The sequence below is a fragment of the Diceros bicornis genome, chromosome 31 (assembly GCF_020826845.1).
Source record: "Diceros bicornis minor isolate mBicDic1 chromosome 31, mDicBic1.mat.cur, whole genome shotgun sequence".
Classification (NCBI taxonomy): Eukaryota; Metazoa; Chordata; class Mammalia; order Perissodactyla; family Rhinocerotidae; genus Diceros; species Diceros bicornis.
The window spans coordinates 23312175-23338595 of NC_080770.1; the positions used below are offsets into that span (position 1 = coordinate 23312175).

Genomic DNA, 26421 nt, shown 5'->3' on the forward strand with positions numbered 1-26421 from the left:
AACAATGTTAAGCCTTCCTATCCCTGAACACAGGAGGTCTTTCCATTTATTTAGGTCTTCTTTAATTTTATTCAGCAGTGTTTTGTAGTTTTCAGTGCACAAGACTTTCACCTCCTTGGTTAGGTTTATTCCTAAGTACTTAAGTCTTTTAGATGCTATTGTAAATGAAATTACTTTCCTTATTTCCTTTTTGGGTGTTGATTGCTGGTGTATAAAAACACAACTGATTTTTGTGTGTTGATTTTGTATCCTACATCTTTGCCAGATTTGTTTATTAGCTCTAGTAGCTTTTTTGTGGATTCTTAGGGATTTTCTATACATACAAACATCATCTGCAAACAGCAATAATTTTTCTTCCTTTCCAATTTGGATGTCTTTTATTTCTTTTGACTGTACCTTTTTCAATGTAAAAAATACTTATTACTTTTTAAAGTCAATAGCTAAGTTTAACAACATTTCATACCAATTTTCATGCTCACCACTGTTTCTTGCATTTTGTGCCTTCTCTCCTGGTTCAATTATTTTCTTGCTAAAGTACAGCCTTTAAGAAAGGCTGATTTCAGAGCGGCGGGGGCAGGCCGAGGGCGGGGCGGGGCGCGGAGAAGCGCGGGCCGCCGGACCACGCTGAGGGGCGCGTGCGGCGGGCTCGCCTCGGCGCTGCGGGGGACGCGCGCGCCGCCGTCCGCCCTGGTCCGTCGGTGCCTGCGCGCGTCCGGGGCGCGGCGGTCGGCGGACAAGAGCGAGGGGACGCAGAGGACGGAGGCGGCGGCCCGCGCCTTCGACCCGGCGCTGCTGGAGTTCTTGGTGTGCCCGCTCTCCAAGAAGCCGTTCAGATGTGAAGCATCAACAAATGAATTGATTAATGAAGAGTTGGGAATAGCCTATCCAATTATTGATGGGATTCCTAATATGATACCACAGGCAGCTAGGATGACACATCGAAATAAGAAGAAGAAATGGAGCAGCACTAGATCATAATTAAAAACACCACCACACACACGCCAACTAAATACCCTCCACCTTTTAAAAAGTCAGGGTGGCGGGTACGGGTAATAAGTGGGGGAGAAGAATGTTTCTGTCTCTTCCTACACTGACTGTCCTTGTTCCTCTGGTCTCTTTAGCAGGACTGTTCTACTCGGCCTCTGTGGAAGAAAACTTCCCACAGGGCTGCACTAGCACCACCAGCCTGTGCTTTCACAGTCTACTCTTGCCCATTACCATACCAGTTTATGTATTCTTCCACGTTTGGACTTGGATGGGTATTAAACTCTTCAGGCAAAATTAATGCAGCCAGAGCCAAGATGGTGTATATATATATATAAATGTATATTAATGATATGTCTCAAGCATCTGTCAGTGAAAGCTCAACTGCATGGAAATACTGGAAACTCACTTAATTTGCAGGAAAGATGCTTTGCCTTGTGTCAGAGGCTTAGGAACATGGGAGGTTAAAGTGCTGAAGCTTCTTTCATTGTACTTCCATTCTGCCCTTGTTTTTTGAAGGTTCTAATTTATAACTGCTGTATCAGAAGAAATATTTCTACATAGTGTCTTGTTGGAAAATTAACAGCCCCAACCATCATCTGATGACTTTATTTCTTATCCCATTCATTTGAAAGTTAATAATTTGAAATTTTATATTTGTTTAGATTCAAAATCTTTGGTAAAGTCACATGTTAAGGATGACTGAAATAATTCCAAAGGAGCTATGTTGGAGTTGTTATAGAGAAATGCATTTGAACTAGTATGATATGAAACTGTACCATAAAATGGAAATTTCATGTACTTGCAAAAAAAAAAAGGCTGATTTCACAATATATACATATGTCAAGTCATTATGCTGCACACCTTAAACTTATATAGTGTTGTATATCAACTACTTCTCAATAAAACTGGAAAAAAAATAAAGTTGAAAATTGTTCAAGATCGGGCAGGCCCCGTGGCTTAGCGGTTAAGTGCGCGCTCCGCTGCTGGCGACCCCGGGGTTCGGATCCCGGGCGTGCACTGACGCACGGCTTCTCTGGCCATGCTGAGGCCATGTCCCACATACAGCAACTAGAAGGATGTGTAGCTATGACATACAACTATCTGCTGGGGCTTTGGGGGAAAAAATAAAAAATAAAAAAAATTAAAAAAAAAAAGAAAATTGTTCAAGATAAAGAAAGGTCTACAACCACTTATCTGAAATCCTTGAGACTTCTCTGTTTTGGAATTGGCAAATTTTTTTATTTTATAAAGGTAGTATGTCGCACAAAGCAGATGTGATATAACACTTCCAGTGGGGCTGGGGTAGCAGTCCACAGTCAAGCATATTAAAATTTCCACAGTGAAACGTATATTCCCACTCAGTAGGATAAATAAAGACCAAAATTGGCCTCACAAACTAGTTCAGGTCAAGTCTGCTCCCAAATGAGTTTGCTGAAAACTTACCAAAAACCAACTTCAGTTTTCTAAGCTTTTTTCATTTCCGAATTGTGAATTTCTGAATACTCACAGACCAGTCATTTTCACAAAAGCCCGTGAGTGATAAATGCTCTTGGTTTTCATCTGCCTGAAAGTATCTTTATTTTACCCTCTGGAGTGATGGTTTAACCAAGTGAGGAATTCTGGGTTGCTACTTATCTTCTCTCAGCACTTTGAAGATACTGCTGCATTGTCATCTGGCACCTATCATTGTTGTCAAGAAGCCAGCTATCAAACTCCTGCCATTCTTAAAGGAGTTACTCATTATTATAATTCATATGAGCTATTTTCTTTATCATTAATGTTCCGCAGAGTCTACAATGTGTCTATCATGTAGGTTTCTTTTTATTTATCTTGCACAGCACTTTAATCTGACTTATAACTTTTGTCAATTCTAGAAAATTCTCAGCCGATATCTTTAAAAATACTGCTGCTTTGCCATTCTCTCTATCCTTTTCTTCTGAATCTTCTATTAGATACACATTGTAGCCTCTCACTGTCTCTTACCTGTGATTTCATAGTTCTTATCTGTTTATCTTTAAACTGGTAGTATTATCTTTCAAATTATGAATTTTCTATTCTACTATGTCTGGTCTAGAGTTTATTCTCTCTGTTGAGTTTTTCAAAATTTCAGTAACTTTTTTATTTCTAGAACTTTTAGTTGGTCTTCTAAGGTATACACATGGTTTTGTTTCATTTTGCCTGTTCCTGTTTCCCAATTTTCGTGTGTGTGTGTGTGTGTGTGTGTGTGTGTGTGTGAGGAAGATTAGCCGTGAGCTAACATCTGTTGCCAATCCTCCTCTTTTTGCTGAGGAAGACTGGCCCTGGGCTAACATTCATGTCCATCTTCCTCTACTTTATAGTTGACGCTGCCACAGCATGGCTTGATAAGCAGTGTGTAGGTCCGCGCCTGGGATCCGAACCTGTGAACCCCGGGCTCTCACAGTGGAGCGTGTGAACTTAACCGTTACGCCACTGGGACTGCCTCTTGTTCTCTTTTTTAATAACTACTATTCCTTTCTTTATCTCCCTGAGGATCCTAAACTTTATTTCAAAGTCAATTTAAAATAATTAATTAGTTTCATTTTCTCTGCAGTAAATTTATGTTTCAATTCCTGGGTTTATTGGCTGTCTTTCTTAGCACTGGCTTTCCCCATATATTTTGGAATTTCAGTGTGCAGACTCATCTCAGGTGGAGGTTTTCACTCTTGCCATTTGTTTACTCCCTCACTCCCTCCTGGGGACAGGTCCCAGTCCAGAGTCAGGTCTTATATTAAATGACTTAAGGCTCCATTCCTGATGATGTTGGGGATATCACAGAGGCTGTCACTGAACCCATGAGCAGCTTGGACCACTAAGTCCTGGCTACAAGGCTGTCTGCTTCCTCTCATACTCCCAGGCTTAAACAGGCCCTTTCCCATGTAGCAATTATAGCTTTTTTGAATCTCTTTAAAGGGGTACAGGTGGAAGAGGCTGGCTCCAGCCTCCTGCCCAGAGTGTGACAATTTTAGTCTCTACTGTTCCATAAGAAATGAGCTCTCAGTTACCGATGCTTGTTTCTGAACCCAGAACACAGGAGGCCTGTGGTTTTAGCCCAATTAGCACTGTAATTTTGTTTAGTTTCTGGTCCATAGATGATTTTACACTGATTTTGCATATGGCTATTTCCTTTAAGTTTTCTCTTAGAAAACTTTATGTATCAGTACCATGTGTTTGGAATAGATAGAGGACCAAATCACAAACACGGCAAGCCATTATGACCAAAAAACCTAAACAAACTTTCTACCTGCATAAAAATGTACGTTCTCATTAATTTTTCATTTTATTTAACTAAACTAAAATGTTCTTTAATAGACATCAAACTTACCCCTAAAATCAAACAAAAAAGTTCCTAAAAATATCTCAAAGGCCATACAGAAGTATATTATATGCCTACCCCAAACAGATTTTTGCAAAACCAGTTTTCAAACTTCACTGAGCAAATTCTTTCATTCTTTAAGTTCTTCGGTTTTTTCCCTTGAGATGTCATATTTTTTTATTTTCAAATAATTTCAAATTTACAAAAAATTTATAAGAATAGCACAAAGAATTCTCAAATACCTTTTACTACATTTGAATGCTCTCCCTTTCTCTCTCACTCTCTCTACTCCCTCTCTGTCACACTCACACATATACGCATATATAGATATTTATATATACACATATATTTCAGAACTATTTAAGACGTAGACATCAAGTCGTAGACATGATGCTCCTTTACCCCTAAATACAGTGTGTATTTTCTAAAAAATAAGGAAGTCTCTTATCTACCATAGTACAATAATCAAAATCAGGAAATTAAAATTGATGCAATACTATTATCTAATCTACAGACCTTATTAAGATTTCACCATTTGTCCCAATAATGCTCTCTTTACAGCAAAAGAGAATTCAAGATGATACACTGCATTCAGTTGTCACGACTATTTAGCCTCCTTGAATCTGAAACAGTTCCTGAGTCTTTGTATTTCATGACATTGACATTTTTAAAGAGTACAGGTTACTCTGTATAATGACACTTCAATTTGGGTTTGTCTGATGTCTCCTCATGACTAGATTCAGGTTATGCCCTTTTGGTAAAATTATCACAGAAGCGATGCTGAGTGCTTCTCAGTGCATCATATCAGGAGACACTTGCTGTTGATTAGTCTAGTTACTGGTGATGTTAACTTGGACCATTTGGTTAAAGCCGTGTCTGCCAGGTTTACCGACTGTAAAGTTACCCTTTGTAATTAATAAGTATCTGTGGGAAGATACTTTGAGGCAGTGGAAACACACTGTTAACTCTTCAAACTTTCATTTACTACTTTCAGCATCTATTGATAATTCTCGCCAGGAGCAATAACAATTAAGTTGGTTTTGCCAAATGGCAATTTCCCCCTAATTACGTCGTTTTATCCATATTTACAAGTTGACTTTCTACAATAAAAAGTAGATACATGTATATATTTTTATGTCCCCTTCTTTCTTACACAAAAGGTAGTATAACACAGATATTCTTTTGTCCAGTTCATAGGGATCTAATTATTTCTTTTTAAGCTGTCATGAATAAGAAGTTAGGAAATCTCTCTTTGGATTCTCTGGTGACAAGAGAACCAGAGACATCAAAATTAAAATTTCTTTGTGAATTATATATTTTTTATCTTAAAAGGTATAAACTTATTAAAAATGAAATCATCTGAGTATAAACATCTCATTGATTTTAACAAGAAAATAATTAAATTTGGGCCGGCCCTGTGGCTTGGTGGTTAAGTGCGCGCGCTGCGATGCTGGTGGCCCGGGTTCGGATCCCGGGTGCGCATCGAGGCACCACTTCTCCGTCCATCCTGAGGCTGAGTCCCACATACAGCAACTAGAAGGATGTGCAGCTATGACATACAACTATCTACTGGGGCTTTGGGGGGAAAAAATAAAATAAATAAAATCTTAAAAAAAAAAAAGAATTAAATTCCATAGTTTTCCCATTTTATTAGCTTATTATTTAACTAACTCTAGAGTAACATATCAAGAAAATGCAACAGGAACTTGTTAAAATTAATGATTTTATAATCAGACATTTTTAAACATGTTAAGTAGTGTGAGTTTTTGATACAATTTCATTTTCTCATTTAATAACAAAGGCTGTTTATACAGAAAAAGTCATACAGAATTCTATAAAGTAGTATCTGTTTTTTCCTGAAAAACTAAAGTAAGTTCTGGGGCTGGCCTGGTGGCGCAGTGGTTAAGTGCGCGCGCTCCGCTGTGGCGGCCCAGGGTTTGCAGGTTCGGATCCTTGGCGCACACCGATGCACCGCTTGTCAAGCCATGCTGTGGTGGCATCCCACATAAAGTAGAGGAAGATGGGCACGGATGTTAGCCCAGGGCCAATCTTCCTCAGCAAAAAGAGGAGGATTGGCAACAGATGTTAGCTCAGGGCTAATCTTCCTCACCAAAACAAATAAACAAAAACAACTAAAGTAAGTTCTAAGAATTTGCTTATGTCAATTCCATATAAATACCTTAATTTTAGATATTAAAAAGCAAAAAGCCAGAGTTGATTTAAATTACTTTGGTGAAGTGGCTAGTAAGTCAAGGACTACCATGGAAAGAATTAAATATAAATGTAATTGTAGTAGATTTATATACACAGCCATTCACATTCCACATATTGAAATAACAAAGAGCAAAGGACCAAATTAAAATATTCTAGCTCATTTTCAGTGTGCCCAGAGGCAAAAGTTCAAAGCTCCTATAACACTATGTATCTTCCAGCTACTCCTCACTCTTACTCAAAATGAACACGGCCGGTGAGCCTGGACCTACACAGGGAGATTGGATGGTAGCAGTTCAGTCTTCTTAGGCCATTCTCTTATCTCTTTTTTTCTTTCTAAAACCAGGCCAGCTCATTAGAGTAGACTATGTTCTATTAGAATTGGGATTGTCTTCTGCTGTTTTGAGATGAGCTTTATTTGCAAAGAATCCTAAACAGATGTACCAAAGCAGCAAAATATGAGAACAGATCATACCCAATTATGCAGCACAAACTGGCTGCACCAGGGTGATAAAAACATAGAATACGAATCAGCCTCTGAAAAATAAAAAGATCAAAGATCCACAACATCTTAGAAAGAATCATGATTTAAAGTAACCTTTCGTTGCTCCTAGGAGCAAAAGGAAGGAAAAAAGATATTCCATATAAGACGAATAGAAGACTCTTGTGGCGTATTTCCCACTAATGGATTGGCAAAATTAGCAGACTGGAGTTTTGTTCTGTAAAAAGTCACCAAACCCTAAAGATATATTCCTGTGGCATGATTTGGGCCCCTGAACTAACAATCCCTGGATTTGTTCTTTCTTTCCTTGGGAAATTCAAATGAAGCCTAAAGCCCTTAAATGTTTTCTTTCCATTACCTATCTGCTACAGAATCTGGCAATGCTAACTTGATGAGAGAAATCAGCAAAGCATGTCAGTTTGGTCTATGTTGCAGAACTCTGAAGTTGGTTAGACAATACACTTGAACAGAAGTTGCCTCACGTTGATTTCTTTTCTTTTTTTTTTAAGATTGGTTTACTACTAATATTTTTTTATTTTTTTTAAATTTTTTATTGATGTCTTAATAGTTTATAACATTGTGAAATTTTGGTTGTACACTTTTGTTTGTCAATCACCATATACATGTCTCCCTTCACCCCTTGTGCCCACCCACCCTCCACTCCCATTGCCCCTGGTAACCACAATACAGTTTTCTCTGTCCATGTGTTGGTTTATATTTCACATTGATTGCTTTTTTATACTGTAGTGCTACGAAGAAGTTTCTGCGCACAAGTTGTTTTTTTTTTAACTTTGTTTATTTATTTTTCCCCCCAAAGCCCCAGTAGATAGTTGCATGTCATAGCTGCACATCCTTCTAACTGCTGTATGTGGGACTTGGCCTCAGCATGGCCGGAGAAGCGGTACGTCGGTGCACGCCTGGGATCCGAACTCGGGCCGCCAGTAGCAGAGCGCGCGCACTTAACCGCTAAGCCACAGGGCTGGCCCCCGCACAAAAGTTTAATGTAGAATTTCTAAGAACTTCTAACTCTCTACTGGGCTTTTGTTATCTATTGTTCAAACATACACGTACCTATTACAGGATAAAGTACGTGAACAATATGATCCTGAATCCAAGGAGAAATTTGACAAAGTGTGGCTTTAATATCCGGTACACTTGGAATAAGGTTCTGCCCATAGATATACATCAGGTGACTCAATTGTAGGCTCTCTGCTGGCCAGGAAGAAATAAGCGTAAGCAGTATAGAAAACAGAAATCAGTCACGCTGCCAGTGGCTGCTCACAATCTTCTTCATCTTCTCATTCCCAGCACTGGTTAAATCAGAAGTAGAATATCCAAGACCTTTGGCTTCTAAAAAAAAAGTCCCAGCTTCAGGAAGAAATCCAACAGGGACTAATTAGCCTTCAGTCACTCTCCAGGGATAGGTGAACCAATGTGTGAGAACTGAGCGGCCACTCTGGTGGATAGGATTCGTAATTTCTGCAACAGCAAAACAACTAAGCTTATCAGAAGCTTATTGGTTCACTCTAATGCCTTAAGCACTGGCGTTTCATACCGAGATTTTTTTCTGCCTGACTGAGTAATGCTAGTAGCATTAGCAGAACTAGTTTTCAGACTATGACATCAGTAAGGTCATATTTTACTGCATTATGAAGAGAAAGACTCACGAGACAGCCTCACAGGCCCTGAGAGCTGTGAAAAGCTTCCGCAATGGGAAGCATAAGCAATGCTGAGTTTTATTTCCTTGGTTACTGCACCAAGTGCTCTTCTGTCACCAAACCCCAGAGAGAATCTTCTTAAAGCAGTGGAATAGAGCACTTCTCCACCTGGGCTGATGCTAAAGGGAAAGGAGAATGTTTCCAGATAAGGTGATCACCAAGCCAATTCCTCCCAAGATGGCTAAGTAAAGGACTTAGTTCTCCTGTGCTGTTTCTCTGAAAGTAAACTGCTCTCCACGGGGTCTTTGTTTATCATTCAGTTAGGCCTCCTGCCAGAGTTAAAAAATGTTTCAAACTCCCTTTTCAAGGCTTGGAACCTCAAAACCTATTGCTGAAGGCCTGGCACGCTCTGGTAAACTCCCAATTGCACATCAGCTCCTTACTCACCGAGTATCAGTGGAGAAGCAAGATGATTTATTAACATCTGCTTACCCCTTGCAGTTTTAAGTGTGAAGGAACATCTCTCTTATAAGGTTGTTTACTCCATGCCAATAGAAACAGGCACGTACATGTACCTCAGGATGGGAAACCAATGCACAGAGCACTGGGAGACGGTTACTACCTACATACTCTGTATGGCAGGTTAGAAATAAAATTATAAAACAACAATGTAGCAATTAGAAAATGCTTTTCATACACTATAAAAAACAGGAAACAAAATTGTGTGTATATTATAATTTTAACTATATTAAGGTCTGCACAAGGAAAATGATTAATTTTAAAAGACGATAGTATTTACTAACTGTATTAGGGTTGTTGGCTTACAATTGATTTCCTCCTCTGTCTTCCAAATATTCTGCAATGTTATTATATGTTAAATTTTTGTCATAAAAAATTTTTATAAACAGCAGTTACCATAAATCTCTAGTTTGTTTCATTCCTACAAGGCCTCTAAACAGAGGTCTTAATAGCAGAACTTCCAAGAGCTTGCCTAATTTCACTTGAAATCCAGAGTAATCGTGTTTTCATGGTTTCTCTGAGGAAACAACCCCTAGCCTTTCAGGAGAAGTTTCTGGACAGAGAATGTTCCTCTTTAGAATGTGGCAGTATTTCTGTTATAGCTCACCTCCTGCCACATGTTACATCTCATGTTCTTTCTCATGTGGTCTCCAAACCTGTTATCTGTTACGTATTTCTTTCTCTTCAGCTCTTTCAACCTCCATCTCTTTTATCAACTGGCTTACCCGTCTACACTATTTTGTTCTGCTACTAAAGCTGAATTTAGTTTTGCAGGTAGGGCTCCCTTCAATCATCCGCAAACAGATCCTGCCATTCCTTCCCCACAATGTGATTCCTCTCTATCTCCAGACCTCAAAACAGCTTTTGTCTGTTTTACTGCCAGATCACATATCATATTCTCATCTAATTTCTTGTCAGTTTGCTTCTTTAGCTTTTTCTACTCAATACTAATTTCCTTCCAGGTTTTTTCCACCCATTGCACATCTGTGCTTTGTATAGCACTAAACAACATTTTAAGGTAAATTCTATTTTATTTTCTGCCTACAGCTACAGCTTTTAGGTCCTTTTAAGTCATCCTTTTGTTCTCACTAGGATCCCCAAAATGTTCCCAATAGTATCACCTGCAGATTTCATTGAAAACTCAACACTATTTTTATGGGTCCTGTAAATGTTATAAATCCCTTCCTCGGTACCACCCCATTTAAGAGCTGGAGGTGTTACATCAACGCTGTTGGTTCAAAGTCCAGCAAGTAATTCTCAAACTATCATCCTTTGTTCTTGTTTAAGATGATATAAATTAGGTTTAAAAGAAATGCTTCATACAAATGCTTTAGTCATAGGCCAAATCTTCTTGGACTTGATCATAATTCAAAATGATAATAAAATTGAAGGGGTGCTAGGATGCAGGATTTGTTGTTTTAGAGCCACACACACCAGACTTGCAGCTGCTGATTCCATTCTCTTCTTTGTTGTTATGATCTTATCATGTCTTGTGTTAACGTTACTGCCATTATTTCCAGAGTCATTTTCTTTTTCTTTTTTGTTTTACCTCCAAAGCTGGTTTCACTTTTTAGAAAATAAATGCAGTTTCCTTCAGTAGCCATGTATACTTATCTTCTAAAGCTACTGATAAATCCATGTATATTTTTATAGCACTCATTTTCTTCTTTAGGAAAATGACTTTAGTTGAAAGCTATTTTGTGCTGTTTTATCTTTCCAAGTTCAAGTCCATTCTTCCCAACTTTTTGCATTAGTTAGGAACTCCTAAAACAAGAGAGCTCTAAGCACACATGATTAAAGTAGTCTTAATGATTCAGTAGTCTATGATGGAAAAAAAATCAGTTTCTTCCTCATACCTTTATAAAAATCCCTTCAGATTTTCTTATTAACTCATCAGATTTCAATGTCACTCTGATTTGTTTTCTTATTTCCAACAGAGAATTTTATTTCTAAAGATATATGAGGGAAGAACTCTAGATAGTAGGTAGGATCTTGCACCAAATTCTCGTAAACATGAGAATCTAACGTGTTATTTGGTTAAAGACCTCAGAGAAAGAGGTGCCACAAAGTTTCTAAAGATCCTGGGATAGTTGTTCCAGGAAGTCTTAAAGGAAGAACATAAAAATTTAACAAGCTGCTTCCCTGTTCTCTGAACACCTGTTTGTCAGGTGAAGTCTTGAATTCATTCACACAAAACTTTCTCTGTGACATAAACCTTCTTAATATTGATTTATTTTAGAACACGAACATTCTCTAATTCTCTATGTAGTGCCATTTAACCAACTACCACTCTCCTAAGGACCAAAGGACATTTCTCAATATTCTTTCGTGATTGATTGAAAATCAAAAAGCAGCTATAGATGATAGAACTTAATGAAAATCTGTACTGAAAACTCACTTTTCCTGCCAAACCTTTAAATATTTACTTAAAAAAAAAAACAAGAGGGACACCAACAATAACTTGAACGTAAACTTTTATCTTAGAAAGTAGGATATCGGTAGAATTACCATATGACCCAGCAATTCCACTTCTGGGTTTATACTCAAAAGAAATGAAAGTAGGGACTTAGATATTTGTACACCCATGTTCATGGCAGTATTATTCACAGAAGCAAAAGGTGGAAGCAACCCAAGTGTCCATCAATGGATGAATGGAAAAACAAAATGTGATATATGCATACAATGAAAGACTATTCAGTCTCAAAAAAGGAAGGAAATTCTACATACATGCTACAACATGGATGAACCTTGAGGATATTATGTTAAATGAAATAAGACAGTCACAAAAAGACATATTGTATGATTCCACTTATATGAGGTACGTAGAGTAGTCAAATTCATAGAAAGAGAAAGTAGAACGGTGGCTGTCAGGGGCTGGCAGGGAGGAAGGAATGGGGAGTTAGTATTTAATGGGTACAGAGTTTCAGTTTGGGAAGATGAACAAGTTCTGGAGATGGATGGTGGTGATGGTTTCAGAACAATGTGAATGTACTTAATGCACAGAACTGTACACTTAAAAATGGTTAAAATGATAAATTTTATGTTATATATATTTTACAACAATAAAAATTAAATAAAGTAAGATATTGGTGTCAACATATCCATTATGTATATTTATAGAATTGCCTGATGGAATGAGAAATTGGAAGTTATAACCAAAACATTTTTTAGAGTGGTTTTTGAAATAAGAATGACTACAGCCTTGCTTCTTAAAGTGCGGACCAAGGACAGCAGCATTGGTTTCACTTCAAAGCCGGTCAGAAATCAGAATCTCAGGCCCCATCCCAAATCTACTAAATCTGATTCTGCATTTTAACAAGATCCGCAGGTGATTCACACGCACATTAAAGTTTGAGAAGCACTAGCCTGGGCAAATCTTATTACTTCTTAGCTGTGTGACTTTGGGCCAGGTACTTAACCACTTTGTGTCTCAATTATTATCTGTAAAACGATGATAACAGGAATGCTTACTACATAAGGTTGCCAGAGATTAAATGTGATAACACTGCGTGTTGTATAATGCCTGGCACATTTCAGGGACTACTAGCTGTTATTATTACTTGGCTGGGCAGAAAATCTATGAAAGTTGATTTCAGGGACTTTTCCAAAAATAGTAAACTTAAGAAGTCAATATTTTCCAGACGATAAGAATGGTGCCTGGCTTTAATAGATAATTGTAAAAAAGGATATATGGGAGATAATAGTCTTGGCAGTGTGAAGAAATAGAAATACTTTCTTCAGAAGACCCAATATAGTAAGTAGAGTAGAGGTGTCAAATTCATTCACAATGGGGCAATTTTTTTCTTGTTAAAGTATGGGAGAACCAGGCTAACATTATTTACAAAATATAAATAAAATGGAAGCAGCTTTTAATGAGACAATGTCAAATTTTTTAAGATATTTTGGGGGCCGAGCGGTATATTGTTCACATGTCTGAAATCCCCATGTGGGAGAGCAACTTTCAGCTGGAATATCACAAATATATTTGACTTATGTGATAAAAGACTAAATATCTGGCTGAGGGAGCAAGGTGGAAGAGAGGGAAATACTGACAAGGTGGGGAGACAAAAAGGCCAGCTACACAGGCGCCCATGAACTGCTAGCACCCAGGCCACGACTCTCAGAAGATGGCACTGAGTTCCTAACCTAATTTCTCTGGCAGGAGATCTTTCCTTGTCCCAGAAAAGACTTCTGGAGACAGAGAGGATTAAAAAAAATAATATTGTTAAGAAGTGAGGTTGCCGGGCTTGCACTTTGCTATCCGGAATCCTTTTATCTTTCTTGAGAGCCCCCCAGATCTCTTTTATTCTAGGTCAGTAATTTAACACTCTCAGCTCTCAATTCAAAGCCTGTAATGACCTCGCTGTGCTGAATTATTAGCCCAGGATATAGAAAGCAAGAGAGAGAGAGGGGAAAAAAACCCTAAAAACAACAGAGGCCTTTTGATCAGAGCACCAAACTGCAGTTCGCTGTAACTCAAGCTCCTCATTCTTATATGGCAGGAACTAAGGACTCCCCCTGCCAGGCAGGACCCTATTAAAAGACAATAGCTGTTTGAAAAGGGTAAGCAAGTTGATATGGATATAATAGGCCACATATGGGGGCCCCTTTCTACTCTGAAATAAAGCTCCTTCTTAAGAGTTGTGAGCTGGGAAATCCAGTATTCAGTAAGGCAGGAGGAGGAAGTATAATAGAAGAGAGTGGGTAGCCATGCAGAAATGCTTGAAGGTGCTTCAGAAAAAAGGGAGGAGGGCTTTGGGGAGCCTGTAGAGATGAGCATCAATCACTGAGGATAGAGGCTTTCAGAATGGCCAAGTGCTCTTCGGTCCCCAAGAGGTTTTTAGGGCCAATGATGACAAAGATTTGGCTGGAAGCAATACAGTGGTTAGTTTCTCTAATGGGTTAACGACAACAAAACAAGCAGCAAAGCAGTAAGCTCTTGCCAGGAATGATGCCGCTGGCAAAAAGTAATCCTTTCTGCCTTGTTTTAAACAACCTAACATATTAACACCCTAAACTCCTGATGAATACCATCTAGTGCCACTGAATGTTCTTAATGTTATCTCTACGATGGGATAAAAAAAAAATCCCTGGAAAACAGAGGCAGTGGACCCCTAAGAAATCGCCTCTTGCCTACAAAAGCCATCCCTCCTCAGATACAGAGAGGTAACCACAGGACACAGAACTTCTTACTATATTAGCTAACCCATGTTTGCTTATCTATCACCCAAACACTCTGCCCATTAGCAGAAGATGCTTTTGGAGGATCTTAAATCCAACAGAATTTCCCAACCACTGTTTTAGCTATCTCTAAGATCTTACTAATATGTTACAAAACAAAGAATGATTTAAGAGTGATTCAAGGTATTTAAACACATTAATCTAGTTGTTTACGACTAAATTCTGAATTCCCAAATTCCTAAGCAAAAATATCAGAAAGACATTTTTCTTTCCTCCAGCACCCTTTGCTAATTGCCAGATGAACAGCTTTCCAGTTCTCATTCACTGTAATTAATGGGCTAGCTTGATGGAATTCACAACTAAAGAAAAAACACAAGGGATCTCTAACACTTGCTTGTTCCACTGAGTGGTCAACAGGGCACAAAACTGATCTTTAGCAAATTAAAGGGTTTTGCTGATTAAAGAGAAAATCTGGATTCCTAAGAAAAAAGTTTTGCATCACCACTAGGCTTAAGACTCCAAAATACACATATTATTTTTACAAAAAGTTATTAGAGATAATTGTTTCCAAAAAATATTGCAATTCTAAACTGCTTTCCAGTATGCAGACTCTGTTTCGTTTCAGATGGGGTCATCATGTAGGAAGGGAACAATGGAGAGCCCCAAACGCCATGCTCATTTCCCAATTCATGCCTTAGCATTTGGTGAGCATATTTTCAGGAGTTCAAATTGGGACATACAGTCTGAAAAGTTTTTATTTGATGTGTGGGCCACTTCCAGGTGTGAGAAACAGCCTAAATATTATATATATATATAAAGATTGGGTATGTTTAAATGCCATATTAATTGATAAATATTAAATGTCATGTTATTTGATAAATCTTAAAAGATATACAGCCTATGTAATCTGAAAAATAAAATTCATTATACAGAACAGCATGTGTAGTATGATACCATTTATATAAAACTATACATCCATGGGTATATATGTAAGTAAACAAGATGTTTGAAAGAAAATGGCAGGAAGAAAAAAAAAATTGAAGAAAATTTCTCAGAACTGAAAGACATGAGTCCTCAAATTGAAAGGATCCTTAAAAGTCTAGCACAATGAGTGAATACAGATGCACACCAAGGACCTCATTGTGAAAAATGAGACTCCCCCTGTTATTGGGGGCATGGCAAGATCACTTTGTAGGAGTGCATGTAGCATAGGAAATATTGGTGTGGCTATCTTTGGAAAATATAATCCGCCACATTTGCCCTCTGGCCACAACAATTTACATTCCTCCCGAATGCAAAATACACCCTGCCCTCCCAGACCCCCAAAGTCTAATTCCATTTCAGCATCAACCCAAACTCCAGGATCTTGTCATACAAATCAAGTCCAGGTACAGATGAAGTTCCTCAAGTGCAATTTCTGGGGTATAGCTCCTCAAGTTTGGTTCCTCATTCTGAACACCTGTAAACTAAAGAGACAAGTTATACGCTCCCACACACCCAGTATGTACAATGGTGATACAAGGATAGGATAAGCACAATAGAATTCCATTCAAAAAGAGGGAGAATGGGAGGCAATATAGTAATCATTGATCCATTGCAATTCTGGAATCCATCCAGGCACATGTCTTATTTCCTTGATTTGGGCCCAGTACCTCTCCCTGGTAATGATTTTCCATGGCTTTTGACTCTATACTCTGGGCTTTTGGTTCCACCTTCTGAATCATACTTTGATTTCCATAAAATGTAGCCTCAGTTCACAGCTGAGTAGCTTTCTCAGCTTGCTTCCTACCATACAAGTCTGGGGGTCCAAAGGCCACTTTTTATTTTATATTATCTATATCCTCTTTAGTCTAAGCTGGTGGTGCTTCCAACAATACAATTCGGTCAAAAACATGATAGTTTTTCTATTAACTTTATTGGGGTTTACTCCATTGGACAAAAGCTATACCCACAAATCTCTTTCAGACAGGCCCTTCTCTATTTGGGGTCCCTATGAAGCTGCCGTGGAACAAACCCTTAACATCCTTAGGCCTTTTGTCTATCTGAAAGTCTGTGACTCCACCTTGAAATCTTTCTGAAGTCTTAACACCCTAAGACCATATTTCCCTGACAGCACTCTGGATTTGATCTTTGTCCTGAGGCACTTTCTTACTTGGAGTACTTTTTGCCAGTTGGAAAGATTGTCCTGAGCTCTCTACATTTCCTCTAAATTCTATCAAAAGCAAAATAGTTCATTCTTTAGTTCATCTCTCTCACATTTTACTGTAGACAGCTAGAAAGACAGGCAACTCAGAAATCTCCATAGCTGGATCATTGTGTTCACTAGGTACATTCCCTATTTTTCACATTACCCAAGATGACAGTATTGACAAACTTTCTGTCATTACATAACAAGGGTCCTCTTACCTCCAATTTCCAATAACATTTTCCTCACTCTCTTTTAAGCCTTCATTGATAGTCTCCTTGAGGCCCATCAGACTTCCACCTACAGTCTCCTCAAGGTCCTTCCAGTTTTTGCCTGCTGCCTGGTCTCAAAGCCAATGACACACATTTTAGATTTTTGTCACTGCAGCACCTCACTTTCAGTAACAAATTTTGTTCCAATCATCTACTGGTGCATAACAAACCACACCAAACTTAGTGGCATAAAAAACAACAATTTCATTATGCTCATGGATTCAGTAGGTCAGGAATTATATGGAGTGCAGCAAAGATGGCTGTCTCTACTCCACGCCTGAAGCCTGAATTGGGAAGACTTGAATACCTTGGGTTGACTCAAATGGCTGGAGATGGAATCATCTGGAGTTCTTCACTCACGTGTCGGGCACCTAGACTGGGATGACCTGAAAACCAGGCTCGTGGCTGGGCTTCTTACAGCGTGGCAGCTGGCTAGTTAGAGGGGGTGTCCTGAGAGGGAATGTCTGAAAAGCAAGTTCCCAGAGACCAAGACAGAATCCCAGGCATATAGAGGGTATGTAAGAAATAATTCCTGAATTGAATGATTTCAGTCAACGGCACCAACATCCTACCAGTTGCATAGGGTAGAAAACTTCCATGACTACCTATCTTTCTAACCCCTCACTTACATATCCTCCTGAGCTCTATTACCTCATTGCTACAGACTGACGCAAACATCATGTACAAAATAGAGGAAGATTGGCATAGATATTAGCCAATATAGCGAAACTTCCTCAACCAAAAAGAGGAAGATTGGCAACAAAATTCATATATTGAAACCTAATCCTCAGTGTGATAGTATGTGGAGGTAGAGCCTTTGGGAGGTGATTAGGTTATAAGAGTGGAGCCTTCATAAATGAGATTAGTGCCCTTATGAAAGAGGCCCAGGGGAGGTCCCTTGCCTCTTCCGCCATGTGAGTATACAGCAAAGAGATAGCCATCTGTGAACCAGGAAGTGGGCCTTCAACAGACAAAGAATCTGCCAGAGCCTTGATCTTAGACTTCAAGCCTCCAGAACTGTGAGATATAAATTTCCATTGTTTATAAGCCACCTAGCCAATGATAATTTGTCACAGCAGCTCGAACAGACTAATGCACTGACTATAGACCTTCTGTCATTCTCTGAATACACTAATCCTCTGTGCCCTTGCTCATGCTGTTCCCTTGACTAGAGATGGCCTCCCTACTCAGTTCCCATTCTCTATTATCCATCTTCTGAGGACAACTGGAAGTACTACCTCTTCCATGAAGCTTTCCTCACCTCAAAATTCATAGTCAGAATAAACTCTCCTTGCACTTATCCCAAAACATGTTGCCTGAAATTCTACTTGGTACTTAGTTAATAACATCATAATAGTTATGCTTACATCTGATTTTCTCCCTGAGTTCACAAGTTCCTTGAGTTCAATTGGCTTATTCATCTTCTATCCTTCACTAGCATGGTGTCTATTAGGTTATTAGCATATATTAGGTTCACAAACATTGTAGAATAATAGTGTTTTTCTGGTATGTAAACTGCCATTATTTCTGCCTCCCATTAGAATGACAGTGAATTCCTTGAGGACCATGTCTGACACAGTAATTGGCATATAGTAGGTGCTTAATAAATAGTTACTGAATTTTAAAAATTAAAAGAAGACCAGGCATGGGCCAGCCCCATGGCCTAGTGGTTAAGTTCAGGGCGCTCCCTTCAGCGGCCTGGGTTTGGTTCCTGGGTGCAGACCTATACCACTGGTCAGGGGCCATGCTGTGGTGGCGCCCCATGTACAAAATAGAGGAAGATTGGCATAGATATTAGCCAATATAGCGAAACTTCCTCAACCAAAAAGAGGAAGATTGGCAACAGATGGTAGCTCAAGGTGAATCTTCCTCAGCAAAAAAGAAAAAGAAGACTAGGCAGTGAGTTTATTTCTTAGCCTTACAAGGTACTGTCTTTTACTTTGTCTTTCTTTTTATTTGAACATAATTGTGCCTTTCTTCCACAAACTGGCCCTATCCTAATTATATATTTCTTGTTTGTTGCTTTTCAACATGTACTAGTCCTCCCCAAGTCAAGTTAGACTCCTTTATGACCCCTGGCAGTGTATGACATTTTCTACTTCTGCTAATATAATGATATTCCACTAGAATGAAAGTTCCAAAATACTGCCTTTTACAAAAAAGGTAGACTAAGTAATTTAGACTAACCCTCCTAGCTGAGAAAAACTAGATAAATTATTAAAAGCATGTGTTTGAAGTCATCAGAGAGCCACCAAGGCAAATGAAGAACGACAAGGCCAGGTTATGAGAGGAGAATAAAACCCAAAGAGGTGAGCCTAGCTTTTAGTGCCACTTTCCCTCATAGGCAGGAATTCTAAACAGAAGGGGCCATGGATTGAATTCAAGGGATCCACAAACTTGGATAAGAAAAAATTACATCTTAATTGTTACTAACTTCTAACTGGAATTTAGTATTTCCTTCAATTATGAATGTAAACATAGTAGAATTAGCAGTACCTGTGATTGTGTCAACAATAGAAATCTCAGATATTTTCATATCACATTCAAGTTGTACCAGATATCTCACCTTATCATTTATACTCATCACCATTTAAAAAATAAGGTATTATTACACCTACTAGTAGTCCCAGGGGCCTCTGCCAGTCCCGAAAGGCAGCTGGACTGAGCAGGTAATAGTTTTGAGTTAATGTTAAGTTCCTGTGTTTACAAACGACTCTTGAGGATTGGCAGTCAGAAAGCTGGAGTTCAGAACCCACCAAGGCTAAGGAGAGGGACTCTGGTAAATCCCTAAGGCTCTGGTTGGCACACTGAAAAGCTATATCTGGAAATATATCAGCCCTCCTTGATACTTAAGCCTAGCTTCAAATGATTTCAACCCCTGATTGGATTGAGGTAATCTAGGATTGCTAGTGCTCAGGCCATCTGCCAGCAGCAAATGTAAATCCTCACTAAAGAAAGATAATACCACTTTGGCCTCACATTATCTCTATAATTTTTCATACACAATGCACAATACTCAACCAAGGGGAAAAAACGGATGCTACAAAATAAGACAATGGAGGAAAAACCCAAGAGATAGAATGGATAATAGACACAGACCCACAGGGAATCCAGATAATGAATTATGGACTTTTTAATAACCATGTTTTACTATGTTCAAGCAAATGAAAGATAAGATCTAGTATACAAACCATAAAAAAAGAATGGAATGATAATTCTTGAACTAAAAAATGCAACAATTGGAAAAGGCTACATACCGTATGATTCCAACTATATAACACTGTGATAAAGGTAAAACTATGGTAAAAAGATTAGTGGTTGCTGGGGGTTGGGGTCGAGGGGAAAGGATAAACAGGCAAAGCACAGAAGATTTTTAGAGCAGTGAAAATACTCTGTATGATACTATGATGATAGATACACGTCATTATACATCTGTCCGAACCCACAGAATGTACAACACCAAGAATGAACCCTAAGGTAAACTACCCTGTGGGTGATTATTATGTGTCAATGTAAGTTCATCAATTGTAACGAATGCACCACTCTGATGGGGGATGTTGGTAATGAGGGAGGCTATGCATTTTGCAGGGCAGAGAGTATATGTGAAATCTCTACCTTTCTCCTAATTTTGCTGTGAACTTAAAACTGCTCTAAAAAAATAAAGTCTTTAAAAAACAGACAAAAAAAGCATATTTAAACTACCTAAGTTTTCATAATGAACTATAGGAATAAACTGTAGAAAGTAAAGCTAATTAAAATCCTCTTTGCTGCTGGGAATAAAAAGAAGGAAGAATGAAGATGCACTGTGGGGGCAAGACTAAGAGAAGTATAAGAGATTAGTTACAAATTAGGATTAGTAAACAAATCCTAAGGTTTCTTCAAGCTAACTTTCAATCATTCACAGTTTCCCCAGCTCACAATTTCCTTTTTTTCTTCTTTTGTATTTAAAAGGGAGTGATTAAATGTTCCATGGATAAGATTAAAAAAACAGAAAAATAAAACAATAATTGAAATTGAGAACTCAGTATATGGGTTTAACAGCAAATCAGACATAAATGAAAAAAGAATTAATGAACTGGAAAATAAGTCATAAAAAATATCCAGAAGAAGACCAAAAGACAAAATGGTGAAAAATGCAGAAAAGTGCATGAGACAGAGGATACCATGAAAAAGTCTAAAGTTTGTGTAACTGGAATCCCAGAAGGAGTTAAGATAGTGGAACAGAAGCAAATTTGAAAAGCTAAAAATTGAGAACTTTTCAAAACTAATAAAAGACATCTAGTTATAGGTTTGAGAAGCACTAAGAACCCCAAATAGTTTAAACACACAGAAAAGCAAACCTAGGTGCATTATAGTAAAACTACCAAAAACCAAAGACCAAGGAGAAATATCCAAAAAGTAGCCAGAGATAAAAGACAGATTATTTTCAAAGGTGTAAGAATAAGACTGATAGCCAACTTCTCAACAGAAACAATGGAAACCATAAGAGAATGGAATGGTATCTCCAAAGTGCTGAAGGAAAATAATTGCCAACCTAGAATTTATACCAGAAGAAACTGCCCTTCGAAAATGAAGGTGAACATTCAAATAAAGTCTACATATAGTTACTAGTTTTCAATCGATGTTAAGTTCCTGATTTTCATAATTATACTATGGTTATAGAATATGTTAACATTAGTGGAAGCTGAGTGAAAGGGACATGGGAACTCTATATTATTTTTGCAACTTTTTTCCAAGTCTAAAATTATTATAAGAGAAAAAAGGTGAAATAAAGATAGTTTCAGAATGAAAGCTAATTTCAGAATGGAAGCTCCATGAAAGTTGGGATTTCTTACTTGTTTTGTTCACTGCTGTATCCCCTAGTGTCTAGGACACTGACTAAGGCAAAGACACTCAGTAAATATTTGTTGAATGAAAGAACAACAACAGTAGCAGTAGCTATCATTTATTCAAAATTTAGCATATCTTAGGTAAAATACCAAGCACTTTACATTCATTATCCTCCCAATAATCATGTAACATGGAATTTTATATTTCATGAGTCTCCCTATTTTATAGATGAGGCTAAGCAACCTGCCCAAGATCACATACCAGTAAGTGGCAGACCCTCAAATATAGATCTGACTCCATAGTCTGTGTTCTTAACCACTATGCTACAGTGCCTTCATGTCACATAAAAATACTTCTCCTCTTTTTTTTTTTTTTTTTGCTTATTCAAATTCTACTCAGCTTTCCAGGTTGTATTAGTCAGTGTCAATCAGATTACATCCTCTTATAGGCAAGTGACCATATCTCATATTCCTATTGACATAGGCCACATTTGAAGCTCCATAAAGACACTTGATATTTCAGTAAAGGGATGAAGAAAGATATTTAGTTGGAAAAACTATGCAAAGAATAGTGTTCTAAGATGCTTTAGAGATCACGCCTGTATGGTTTAAGATTCTAAACATCAAATTTGACCCCGAAAAACACTACCTTAAAAAGGTGGTTTTTACATCAAATTTTCTACACTACCTTTTTTCCTTATGGCAAGTTAAGGATACTCAGGGTAATTTGGACATAGCAGTACAGTTCTCTTGGTTAAACCCCCTTGAGAGGGCATATATATCGCATAGAAGGTGAAGTATGAGAGTGTGCAGAGGAACAATTATCCCTACACATGTCAACTGCAGCTTGTGTGGTGTAAATATACTCTCCCCGCCTGGAACTGCCTGTGTAACATTCCCTCGTCGGGCTCTGTGGTTTCTCAATACATTCCAACTGTTCGGAGGCTGGAGCTTGGCTCAGCAAGCACAGATAAACAGCTTCCTGGAGCAGGCTGCCAGTGTGAGGAGCAATGACCTCAGCAGAGAATGTCTGCTTTTCATTACCCTGAGCACATCACTGTACCGCTAGAGCTAAGAGTAGGAACAATACAAGTTGGATAGATTTGACTGGCTCAGGTCTCCCATTACACCTTGAATTTTTAAATTTTGGCAGCCGGAGGAAAGAGGGTATAAACAGGAAGTGAGGAAATGGCTATAGGTGTAAAAAAATAGAAAAGCTGTCTTAGGCTATTCTTGAATGAACTAAATGATAAGTGAAGTGGCTAACACTAAATGGCTAACAGTCACACAGGAAATCATCAGATGTCTTTAATCTCCAAAAAAGTACACATAATGCAGGTAAGCAAAAAGTGTTACAGAAAACAAGAGAGACTAAAAAGATCTCAAGATCCTCAAGATCCTCAACTCTGATATCATTTAAAGAAAAAGAAGACAAAGACTATCCCTTTCCAAGAGATCCACGAAGTAGGAGAGAAGCAAAAATCCCAGAAAACGGGAGCTAAATGGGACATAATGAAAATGAATTATACACAGCCAGACATTTTACACATGTCACTTCACTCGATTTGCACAACAACCCTATGAGATCGGTATGATCATCCCTAGCAATGATCCTGACTTGGAAAATAAAACACAAGGACATTAACAAAGACATTTGCTTTTGATGTTATTTAACAACAAAGGGATGAATTCCAGGCTGCTTCTCTGGCCACTCCGGAAACAGCATTACCTACTGTTACAGCCCCAGAACTCAGCAATCCCGGATCCACGTGTCCTAAAATAAATTTATACGCTCATGACATTTTCCGATAAGAGAGTTTCCACTGTGCTGGTCAGAACTGCATCTGATAGATGAAGAAAGGAATCACAGTTATGACCTCAGACAGGAAATTGGTTGGACATGACCCCACTTGAGGGATCCTGAGAAACAATTTGTTTTGTGGGGAAGTCATTGACTGTAAAGATGCACCTGCCATGGGGCTGGAAGCAAAGAGACAGACAAACATCTTAGCAAATCATAGGAACAGGGAGAAGCTTCATTTGACTTTCATTTCACTTTTCTCAGGGAAGAAGAACCTTTGTGTGGCTGCCAAAATCCTAACTGTCCCTCCTCCTTCCCCCCTATCCCCTCCACCCCCATCCCAGTTCATTAAAGACCTTCTGGTTAAAGGTGCCAGCTTGTGTCATTCTTTCTTGCTCCTGTGCCAGGCCTGTGCGGCCAGTACCACAGATCTTCTAGAGCTCTGGGCAAATTATGGAAGAAATTAAAAGCACTGATGAATTTAAATTGTTCTATTGTTGATGAAGTAAAGTTTCTGAACTTCGGATGAGCTATTTTACATTACTAATAGCACTACTGATATATTAATTCAGATTTGTGTGTGTCTACCTGATTGCCAGAGGAGTACTCAGGGAATTATCAGACTGGTAGTATGAGAAGGAATATCATGGCTTGGACTGGACCAAATAAAGACCCTTTATATTATTACAGATCAAAACAAATCAAGTAATTTCTCTAGGGAAATATATTAATGTGGAGAATTATACCTAAATTTTATATTAGCTAGCTGTAAAAGTGGCTCCCATGAAAACAAATAATATCAGAGAGTCGAGAATACTTCAGCCAAGGATGGAGTTCCTCATTTCCTCTTACCGAACAGTTTCATAACAGCTAAGTTTCTCTGAACTTGTAGAAGGGAGGAGGTGGGGAAGTAAAGTCTTTCCTGACGGGGAGAATCTGGGCCCAATTATTACTTCCATAACCTTTGACTCCAACTTCTAAATGAGTCAGGGGGCCAGTGGGCTGTGAAATGGCTTCCTCAGTTACCAGGTCAAGTGCTGCTGAACGGTTTCCTGTAATCAAAACACGAACTGACTGATGAAGAGAGATGGAGTCTAAGGAAACAAGCAGCTTCTCATATCTTCAATGAACCTGGATTTTTAAGTTTCAGAATAAATTTTGGTGACTCTAAACTCACCAATAAGTCTCCCTGCAGTCCTTTTGCTATAGGAAACCTCTGGTAATACAGAAAAGAACCAGAATCCTCTACAGAGTTCCCAAATGACAGCTTAACAGAATTGCATGGGCCAATCACAGTGAGGATAGGATTGCTTTAGCTCAAGGCAAAATCTATTTCTGGCAATTATCTGAGTCTGTGAGAATCCAGATGCTGACAATGAGAAATGGGTAATTTTCTGTTACAATTTGTCAACTCTAGCTAAGAACTGAACTATGGAAAAAAGACAGGGGGTGGGGGAGAGAAGCATTACCCCTTTTGAAGAAGCCTATAATAGGATTAGTCACCATTACTTCACCACACCACATTTTGGCTCAATTTAACAACAATAAGCAGGGAAAACATGGAGCAGAAATGGACCAGAGAAGTCTCAGTCCATCCCTCATTCAAAGCTATGAGCTTGGAAATCAGTAAAGTCCTGGTTTGTTCTGATGTGTCTCCTATTGCTCCAAAGCCCTGCTCCTCTGTTACCATGGGCACAAGAAGAACCCCAAACAACATTACTTAAATGTTGGATGGTGGAAAAGCCTAAAAAAATCTGCCAACTTTAGAACTGAAAGTTTATACTCTGACTGTTCTAGATTACTCAGGAGAGAAGTGGGTCATCTTTTCATAGGGCTTAGAGAAGCTGTTTAAAAAAGAAATAATTACACATATTTTATAATCATAGATTGTTTTCATTAGAGTTACATTTTAAGCGATTTAGGAATATGCACTATTGGAACCTCCTTTTTTTCTCCAAGAATGAATTAATGAAGTTCACATTTCATGGATTTATTCTAATCAAAACAATAAAAAAGGAAATTTGATGCTGGTACCTTTTACTACAATGGTATATATTAAAAAAAAAGGTTTGCCCTGAAATGAACAATCCAAAGAGGCTTATGCACCCCTGTGTTCATTGCAGCATTATTCACTATAGCCAAGAAGTGGAAGCAACCTAACTGTCCCTCGACTGATGACTGGATCAAGAAGATGTGGTATATATACATAATGGAATACTACTCAGCCATAAAAAAGACAAAATCGTCCCATTTGCAACAACATGGATGGGCCTGGAGGGTATTATGTTAAGTGAAATAATCCAGAAAGAGAAAGACAAACACTGTATGATCTCACTCATATGTGGAATATAAACCAACACATGGACAGAGAAAACTGTATTGTGGTTACCAGGGGCAATGGGGGTAGGGGGTGGGTACAAAGGGTGAAGGGAGACATATATATGGTGATGGACAAACAAAAATGTACAACCCAAAATTTCACAATGTTATAAACTATTAAAATATTTAAAAAAAAAAAGGTTTCCAAATTCCCAACTAAATTCTGATAATTAATATATATCAGAATGGAATTATTAATGTTCCTTTTCTAAAACTGACATAGATTTCCATTTCCATATTTATATTCTATATTAGATAACAAATAATTTCTATGACTAATTATTTTATTATTTTCACTTATTATATGTGAGCAGTGCATGAGGGAGGCCAATTACTCGTAAGATGGCTTTCTGTGACCACTGCCTATTCAAGGTATTTCATTCGGAGTAGCAGTAAATAAAATAAAATTCTCTTTTTTGGACACAGAAAGCCTAGGTAATAAAGGTGGACAAAGAGAAGGTGAGAACTTGAGCAGCTAATTCACTGGCTTTCTGATGGGATAAGCCCTCAAATGCCATCTCCTACAAGAGGCCTTCCTGGCCATCCTATATATCACATTACCC

The 26421-nt window shown here is 38.3% G+C and overlaps 2 protein-coding genes across 3 annotated transcripts in view; one reads left to right on the top strand and one right to left on the bottom strand.

Annotated features, from left to right (window-relative positions):
• CSTPP1 (centriolar satellite-associated tubulin polyglutamylase complex regulator 1) overlaps positions 1-26421 on the bottom strand; it is a 186810-nt gene that overhangs the window by 106758 nt on the left and 53631 nt on the right. The window lies entirely within an intron of this gene.
• Positions 987-1297, top strand: LOC131395173 (phosphatidylinositol N-acetylglucosaminyltransferase subunit Y-like). Its single transcript, XM_058527014.1, has one exon. The coding sequence runs from the start codon at positions 1070-1072 to the stop codon at positions 1283-1285; it is 216 nt and encodes a 71-aa protein (XP_058382997.1). The 5' UTR covers positions 987-1069; the 3' UTR covers positions 1286-1297.

What these genes read in the sequence shown, in the direction of transcription:
- LOC131395173 (XM_058527014.1), top strand. Translation starts at nt 1,070, where the DNA reads ATGTTTCTGTCTCTTCCTACACTGACTGTCCTTGTTCCTCTGGTCTCT.